Here is a 9,813-nt window from a genome sequence, read left to right on the forward strand (position 1 = left end):
TATAGAGCCGTACGTGTGTGAAGAGTGGGATTTAATACTTGCTTTAATATTTGCTTAATCCCCTTCCCATGTTTTCAAGAGCACTATCTAATCTCAAATATTCTAAGATCCAGACACGAGATAATTTTGATTTGATTTCAGCACTGCGTAATTCTTCAATCTTGACATTTAGAAAGCTTAAGCAAACCAATGTACTATTTATATAGAGACGATGGATTGAAGTAGTAAATTTAGATTGAAGATAAACCAGTAGGAACAGTCAACAAAACAATTCATAACCTTATCTCAATATATCGATAGATAATTGACACGCAGTAAATCGTGATTACAAACAACTTTTACAGAAACCTAGATATCACGCTACTTGCCACGATAAGATAATAGAAAAGGGATTGTAAACCAGTTGCATGCTTCTGTTCGAGTGAGAGGTTGTATTGTACACCAGGAGACCTTTTCCCGAAGGCATTCATCAACTAGCGAAACAAAAGCCGGATTTGCCCTTCCAGGGTTGAATATCACTCATGTATTTATCACTATGGCATCTATCAAGCGCAACAATAACGGAAAGATAAAGCACCACCAGCACGCGCGGTGTGAATAATTTGTTCTCACGGATCCGGTTTGACTGTGTCCACACCACTCAGAATTAAAACGAGAAATTACAGTCATCAACAGTTAGTATCTGAAGATGGAAAACAAAAACTCTCACTCTCGACTACGTGCGCGCGCGCTTTAGCTAGAATTCAATGACTCGTATCGGTGATTCGTCGTCGGCGTCGCGTTAAAGCACACTGGCGTGCAAAGAATCATTACCTACACGCTGTATGGAAATCACACCGTTCCCACTTATAAATTATCGTATGGCAATAAATAGAAATTATAGCTTTTTTAACGCTTCGCTAGCTTCCTCACGACACACGCGATCGTCTTCGCTGCGAACTTCGACCTCTGAGGCTTTCTGCAGCCACTCGCGGGCCTTCTCTTTCTGCTTCAGTGCCAGGTAGGTCTTGCCCAGGTACAGCTGATTCTGGCTGTAGAAGCCCGGCTTGAGTCCTTCGGCCTTCTCGAAGCACTCGAGAGCCTCCTCGAACGATGCCGTGGGTGCATTGGAAGCCACCGAATTGATGAGCTTCCGTGTGACCCAGTTCACTTCGGAGAGCTTGTAGTTGAACTGCCCTAGCATGTGCAGGATTCCGGGATCGGTCGGGTTGCACTCCACGGCCACGGCGAAGTGCTTCTTCACGTTCTCCAGCTGTTTGATCCGTTCGGTCACCCCATCCAGATTGCTCTTTTCCGACAGGATAGCTCCATACCATTTGTTGGCTCCGAAGTTCTTGTCGTCCAACTCGAGTGCTCGTTGAGCGTACGCAAATGCTTCCCGTACGAGTTTTGCCTTTTCGTCGTTGTTGCTGGTTTGCTTCGACACGAAGAACACTGCCCGAGCGAAACGCCACTGCACTTCCACTATGTCCTTTTCCTGTGAATGTATACATTTTCTTTAGAATTTTTCTTTATTACGCCACAAGACGTGCACATACGCTAAGCTTATCCAAAAGCTCGACTGCGTCCTGGTACTTGGCATCGTCAAACAGCTCGTCGGCCAGCTTCAACTCTTCAGCGGACATTTTCAAGTTCTTTAGCCTCACAGTTCACTGCACTCAACAAAAACACACTAAACAGGGAGCAATCCGAATCGAAGGAGGGATAAACTCGGGCGACGACCGTCTGACACAGTTTCCGGCCCGATACTGAATGAGCTTCCAAATGGCAAGTTCCGCAGTTACATATAGACAGTGCCAGTAGTGACGGCCTTTCGTGCGCGCTTATCAACAAATACAACGATTTCCATACATAGAGCTACCAACCAACCAACCAACGAGCAACGAACGCCGCCGCGACGGCAAACGCGATACGCGTGTAATTCAGCAAACACCACCGTTCACGAATGTGCTCTGCAATGATGATGACGACGACGCGTGACACAACCCCGACCGGTGTGGTTTTGAAGACGCGATTTATGGCTTTTGCCACCCAGTCAGCCAGACTTGGGGCTGGTTGAACTGATGGTCATGCTAATCAGCCGAATTATCGAGAGCTTTGGCTAGGTAGGTTGGTATTGGCAATCGACGCGACTGACGGTGGCGGTCGCCTACACTAGCACGATAAGAATAGTCATTCACGGGTACTGGACTCTGTACTCCTGGCGATACATGCGATGGTTACAGGTTTCTCCGGTATAGTGCAGTTCGTTTGAAATTTGAGTACATTCTTCAGCAGTTGCTCGCTGAATTTTGTTCATGCAGTGAAGTTCTTTCATACCAAGTTGTTTTTTGTACATATCTCAATTTACGTAGCTTTTTTAATAAGGGTGCCTACTAACTAACGAAAACTCTTTAGGATCATATACATTATTCTATATACTTGAAATCCAACGATTAGAATTGAAAATTTTACAAAAAGAAAAAAAAAATACAAGAATATAAGGAAGCTTAAAAAAAATCCGTAAAAATAGAATAACTTATGGTCGGAAATCAACGGTAATCATAAATAATTATATTACTTTCAGTCCTGAGCACCTACTGGGATCATTGACCTCTCTCAGCAACTCCTATCCCTACAACCTCATGGATTGTGCTGAGCTGCAAGCAACCTTAGGGAAGATTGGGTAATCAAGTCGGTGGAGACTTTGGTAATATAGGTATTATTCGATATAACGTACCCTCGATATAGCGAATTCGATATAACGTAGATTTTGCTTCGATATAACGTACAACATTGAAATTTTTTATTTTTTCCCAGGAATAACTTTCAGACAAACTACGAAATCACTCAAATCAATGTTTTGTTGCAGCATTAGCCTTTTTACCCAAAATTAGCGCAATTTGGGGAAAATTTTAGTGTACGTTATATCGAAGCAAAATGTACGTTATATCGAAGCACAAAAAACGAATTGGGTTTTTCATTAAAAATTAAGTTTTTCATTATTGGTTCTGTGAATCATAAAAACATTAATTGGGGTTAATTTCACGTCGAATACATCAACACTAGCATAAAAAATATTAAATTTTTCTCTGCTTCGATATAACGTACACTTCGATATAACATACAAAGAGAAAAACAATTTGTACTTTATATCGAAGAATACCTGTAGTCCAACAGGGAAGGAGAAGATATGGGGAGGGAAGGTTGTTTCTGCAATCCCTGCAATCATAAACGTATGTTTATGATGTAGGTTACACGGAACTACAAATGAACCCAAATTTAAGTTGTTTTGACGCAATCCCGGTCTTCCGTGGAATTACTCAAATTTGCGTCAAACAGCGATAGTGGCGAGTGAGTAGTTCTCGTTTGAGAGCGGCAAAAAAATTAACCCAGTGGTAATTTATTTTCACCCAACGGAGGCCGCAATTGACGCAAATTTGGGTTAACTCAAGAAAACCCAAATTTGGCTTCTTCCACGGAAGTGCAGCGGATGCGTCGGTGCTTCTCTCTTTGTTTTCGAAAACATTGCGGTGGGGCGAGGGAGAAAACAACCCAACTTTGAGTTAAAATTTTAAGCAGTTTAGTCAAATTTGAGTTTTTGAAACTTATTCTTTGGGTTATAATATTTTTCCGTGTAGGAGCGGCTCATAACAGCTTCCCCATGTTAGGGGCAGCTAATTAGCGGCCGAGTACCGGGTCAGGACACGGATGTGTTCCATCCCAGGAATCCATGGACCAAGGGGTGACATTAACCTTCTTAGCAACGTCACCTCCACCGACTTTTCACGCAGCTTGCTTTCCATATAAAAATGAGCGGTTGGTACGAGATGTCCCCACTCATTGGTTTTATTGTATTATCAACAACGTTGCAAAGTAAGCCTGGCCGCTTTAATGCTTGTAATGCATTTTCTGATGTACTGCACACATTAATAATGACAATAAAAATGATAGAAGTAGTCAATTCTATCATTTTCCGGTATTCTTTCAATGAATAGGGTCTTAAAATTAAAGACGAAATCTCGCTTATATTGAATAATACGATCAAGCACGGTATTCTAATCGGAATTGTACTTTACTCGATCTTGAAAAACAAAGGAATAATGAGAAAATTTGAAATGAGTAAAATGGTAAATAGTTCTACTTTGACATTTGAGGTCAACCTTGTGTGACTGAGCTCGACATTTTTCGCACTGGGATTTCAAAAATGTTCCTATCTGACACACACGGCGAAAAAAATCGCTCAAAGTATGTGTTATAAACTAGGGACGAGACAAAAGGCTAAAAAAATAAAAATTATATATTTTCAACTACGGTTAATAAAAACGTCAAAAAATGAGTAAACATGTACTCTTGAACCATATATTGTGGTTTAAAACAAGAATCCCGATAGGACTTTGGGAGCCTATTGCTATTTATGTGTAGACTAGATTAGACTAGACAAAACTTTTCAACAATTGAAGTTCTCCGCGATTGTCTACACCGTTTGACAGTTCTCGACAGCCAAATGTTCAACTCAAGCTCACGAAAGAATGGTGGTAGACCTGCTTTTGTAAGCTCGGAACATGGAACCAGCGATGGGAAATGTCACGGAATTTCATCAGCACGAGACCTAAACCTAAACCTTATATAAACCTAATAATTTTGTCTCAAACTTGAGACTGAATAATGGAAAGGTTATGTAGATGTCAATGATTAGTTAAAATTTTCATTTATTGTTTCGCATTATGCGATTTACACATCGTATTTCATGTATCCTCGGCTTTGGCGATTTCTAATCGATACCGATCTGGTTTTATTGCTGCTGTTTTCTTTTTTTGCAGTGATTTTAAAAAGTTTAGTCTAATCTTGCCTAGTTTGGGTAGTGGCTATGATTAGGATACCCTGATAAAAAATATCATAAAAATACGATAAATGTTATTGTTACAACACCATTTTTTCGAAAAATATTCACCATTAAACGTATTGTAATTAACACAGCACACTCACCATCACCCCTATTGATCTATACCATCCTGCGAATGGTAAATGGCACTTTTACAATAAAAAATGGTGGTCGTTATGTATCTTAACCATAAAATTTTGAGAAAATTTTCATACACTTTTTCGCGAAAAACAATAGAATGTATTGTGTTTTTATGAGACATTTTTAGGGCAATTTTCAAAAGAAAACAATATATCTTAATGTTTTTTTCAGTGTTCTTACAATTCAAGTACAATTAATTGAATGGCGTCAAATGAATCGTTGCAACAAAAAAAATCAACAATATTTGTTGTTATTTGTAAGCGGTTTTCGCTTTTGAAAATCCGTAGAATTTATATTTCCCGCTAACATCTATATCCAGCATTTACGAGCACTAACGGCCGCCAGAATGATATGCACATTTTATGATAAGAATTAAACACTCTGATGCCTGTCTGGTATGTGTTGCTTGGCAGCTGTTGATAAGGTAACCTGGGGTAATACGCACCCCCGGGGCAAAACGCCCTCACGCTATTTCATTATATAAGTGGAGTTCCATTCGATGCAAGCAAACTAGACGTAAAACTAAGCCGGACAAGCCTAAGAATGCAAAGAATATTCGAACGAAGCGTGGAAAACGATGATTTCCCACATTTGGAAAGATTGTCTAATTTGAAGCGCACGCAATTTAAGCAATTGCGCGCTGATTATATGGAATCAACCTATTAACTACCATCCGCCGCCTACTCCTTCCATTTGCTGCCGTAAATAGTGAGATGGAGCCGCCTGGTATTTCATTAGAATTCAAAGCGGAAAATGCCAGAGGTCGTATTGCCCCACCTCAAGGTGCGTTTCGCTCCCATCAGTTTTTCATCACCCAAAACGTAACACTTTTTAAATTGTTAATTTGATTGTGTAAAATTGATATCACGCGGACCAAAAGTTGGCGTCTCTTAGTCAAATAAGTAAACTAACTTTCAAAATTCAAGACACCCATATCATCTCAATCTTAGCTATAGAACCATGTTTGCTTAAGGGGTGCATATTACCCCACCTTCCCCTAAGATCTATCATCAATCTTTTCAAATAACTGCCAAATATCACAAGTCAGACCTCAGGTCGTATGATCCATACCATAAATCGTTCACAATTTATGTGGCCATTATAATATCTGTAAATGCTGGAGAAAAATGTTACCGAGAAATATGAATTCTTTGGTTTTTCAAAGGCGAAATCTGTTTACATAGCAGCAAACTTTATTGCATGTTTATTTTACCATTGGTTCAATTGACCCCATTAAACTAATTGTAATTGTATTGTTATCAATGATAGTTTACTATTTACTAGATTCCTTTAATTAATTGGAAAACATTAGAAAAATCATTGTTAATCTTTTTCTTGTCGTAACGTCCTCACTTGGCTAAAATCTGCTTTTCAGCTAGTTTTCTATAAATACTTCCTCAGTTATTCATTGAGAGCTTCGTCTGCCAACACGGCTTGATGTCTATCAGTCGTTGAAGTTTTTGCGAATAACATTCGATAAGCGAAACATCCACTGTACTCAAATTCAAAACGAAAACTATAAAAAATATGTCAAGTGATATTGTATTTGATTATACAAACATTATCCAAGCAACAATAATATTTATTGTTATTTATTTGCTACGAATTGTTTTTAAGTGTAATTGAGAAATAAACTCTTTTTTAATAAAAAGTCCATGAAAACTTTGCATGCACTTTTGCAATTATATAAAAACAACTTAAATTAATTTTTACTGATACTAACTTTTAATTATTATAGAACTATTGAAAAACAATCGAATCAATTAGTCACTAATAAAGCTAATGTTCACTTATTGTACGAACTATATGGGCTTGATTTCTATTGTAAAAAGTAACAATATATCTACTATGTGTTTTATTGTGAACTATAAAACCAGTCATATGTTAATAATATTTACCATGTAATGAATGGTAATTTTTTATCCGGGTAGCTCAGATCAATTATCAGCATAAAAGAATAGCAACGATCATTTTTTGTAGGCTTTTGCAAAATGGTACAGGCTTTAGTACAAGAACCTTACTTCTGTAAGGGTAATTTGTATGTTGTAAACTTTGTGGACCCGGCGTTTGCTATTTTCAGCAAGTATGAAGTAAAAAAACTCGCGTGCCATGCCTCGAGCATGTATGATTGTCAACAACGCAATCATTGCTACCCTCTTCCCTGAACTAATAACTTAGATATGGTGGAGCGGACCTGGTGTGGTGGTTAGAACACAAGACTATCACGCCGAGGACCTGGGATCGAATCCCACTCCCGACATACTCACAAAATGTGGGTTCTTCCTTCGGAAGGGAAGTAAAGCGTGGGTCCCGAGATGAACTAGCCTAAGGTTAAAAATCTCGTTAATACAGACAAAAAAAAAAAAAAAACTTAGATATGTTTGTGCTATCACAATTGTTGTTTCTGTTGGAAACCACAACATAAAATATGTCTGTTGTTTGGTTTATTTACCACATGATAATCCATCCACTAAAAATGCTTTCAAACAAGACATCGCATACTGCACTTTAAAAGGCCTTCCGGTAATTGTAGACAGTGTTGCTAATGTTCACCTTAACAGTTGGAGCAGCTCAGACATTCACTTGAGAGGATCCAGTTTAAAATACTTAAATAGAACCGATCTAGGATTACTTGGCTTGGTTTACATAGGCTAGAGAAGAAGTGCTTTACAATGCTTTACACTAGCAGAATTGGTCACAAGATGACAAATTAGCATGCCAAGAATCTTCATCTGATCATCGTAACACCTGCTTTGAACACTTGAATGTTACTTCGCTGTGTGAAGAATTAGCCTAAGTTAAAATTCACGAATATAAAAAATTTAAAAAAAAATACTTCGCCAACTTTGTGTATCAGGAATCCCTGGTCAGCCAACTGGGATCTTTTTACTGATTTAGCTGCGGCCAAATTTCATGGATATTTACAATCCATTGACAATCCAATTGATTTGAAGAATGCCATTGATCTCTGAAGACCACAAGAGGAACCCCTTGGTAGAACTCTGAACTGGCAAAGCTCACGAAACAATGTAGCAAGGGTTGGAACAAACGACGTTCAGCTGGATCAGAGGAATTCAGGTCAGCTCGCGAGGCCTACCAGAAAGCTCTTTGGTCTGCTGATCGATCCGGTTGGAAAAACCTTTGTACAAGTATTTCCAGTCTGAGTGAAGTCAGTCAGTGGAACAAAATCCTTGCAAAATCTAAAGATTTACGACTAAACGAACTTGGACATTGCTTTGAACTGAGGCATATTTATGGCCTCAAGTGACTCTGTGCACTGGGATCTTAAGGGTGGCGAAGTATCTAACAAATCTGTCTGACTAGAATTATTTATTACACCAATCAACCTAGCCTTGAAAGTGTTTGACAATTCCGACCTTGTTGCCGTCTTTTCTTTTGCTTATGTTACATCTATCATGTAACCTGAAAACTGTCAAACATTTTTGAGGTAAGTTTTTGTGTTGTACATAATAAAGAATTTCTGGTCACTGCCGACTCAACTATGGCGAATATCCAGCAGGCTGATTCATTTGTATGTGAAAGCTGTGAACACGATTATGGAACTTCGTATCATTTAATTATATGGGGTGTCCCAAAAAGTATGGGCACGGCACAACTTTGCGGCTCTACCATTTGGGAATGGTTGCATAAACAAACTTTATTTTCACACATATCCTGCGTTAATATATTAACATCAAATGTCAATTATGAAAATTTGCATTTTACACAACAAATTGTTTTTTCTTCTCATGAAATTAAGCTCGATAGAAATTTAAAAAAAATTATACATGCGTATCTATTATACAATCCTTAGCTTCAATGTTCAATCGATAAACGATACTTTTGAACCTGAAAAATGAATGCAAACAATAAAATCAATGTTTTTTGAACACTCGAATTTCTTATAATTGATAACAAGCTTCTGAATATATATCACAGACTGCAGAAAACTACAATTCAATTTCTCTGTAAGAAAAATAAATAATTCTGTTAAATAATAGTGTAGATTGAATTATTTTTATTCTCATTAAAACATATTTTAAAGCCAGAATATTTGGGGACATATTTTATCCACAAATAGAAATGGCGAATTTTTAAATTTTCTCAAATTTCTGAAGGACCCGTTCGTACAGGCCAAAAAAAAATTTTAATAAAAAAAATCCAATCAACCATCTGAGGCAACATGTTTTCGAATATATCACGCCAGAAAATCTCGATGAAATTGTTCTGAATTCGAGTATTTGGCCAAACTGTAAAAAAGTAGTTCGTGCAGGAGTTTTAAAAGTTGTTTTTTTTTCATTTTAAACATTTTGCATACAAAAATCTTTTTTAATGTATAAACTCTGTACAGGTTTCAATGAAAAAAATACTTTGAACAAAAATACAAAAATATAAAAATCGTTGTTTGTTAACAAAATGTTTGTGTTTTCGTTATACAAAGTTGTGCCCATACTTTCTGAGACACCCTATAACAGACCAGTTTTTGCGCAACTGCGTTTCGAAGTATTCGGTAACACTAATTAAGTGAAACTGACTTCAGAAACCTAAATCTTCAGGATACTTATTTGTGCGTTTTGACGGAGCCTCCGTTGCAGTTAAAATATTTGGTCCAAATTCCTGGAGATAACTTTAGAATCTTTATGTAAAATTCCGAATAAACTATTGAAAGAAATTATAACTAACACACCTGTATATGCCTACCACACAAAATATACAGGCAACATGGTCATTGGCAAAAGAAGCTCTCAATTAATAACTGTAGAGGTGCTCATCGAATACTAAGCTGAGCTTTGTTCACAAAAAAAAGA

General features: G+C 37.7%; 1 protein-coding gene across 1 annotated transcript; it reads right to left on the bottom strand.

Moving 5' to 3' along the window:
- Window positions 1–493: 493 nt before the first annotated feature.
- Window positions 494–2,137, bottom strand: LOC109399620 (regulator of microtubule dynamics protein 1-like). Its single transcript, XM_019672116.3, has 2 exons — window positions 1,539–2,137; window positions 494–1,477 (listed from the first exon to the last, which is right to left on the bottom strand). The coding sequence occupies exons 1-2, from the start codon at window positions 1,623–1,625 to the stop codon at window positions 878–880; spliced, it is 687 nt and encodes a 228-aa protein (XP_019527661.1). The 5' UTR covers window positions 1,626–2,137; the 3' UTR covers window positions 494–877.
- Between the last annotated feature and the right edge of the window lie 7,676 nt (window positions 2,138–9,813).

This window comes from Aedes albopictus, chromosome 3, assembly GCF_035046485.1.
Source record: "Aedes albopictus strain Foshan chromosome 3, AalbF5, whole genome shotgun sequence".
Taxonomy (NCBI): Eukaryota; Metazoa; Arthropoda; class Insecta; order Diptera; family Culicidae; genus Aedes; species Aedes albopictus.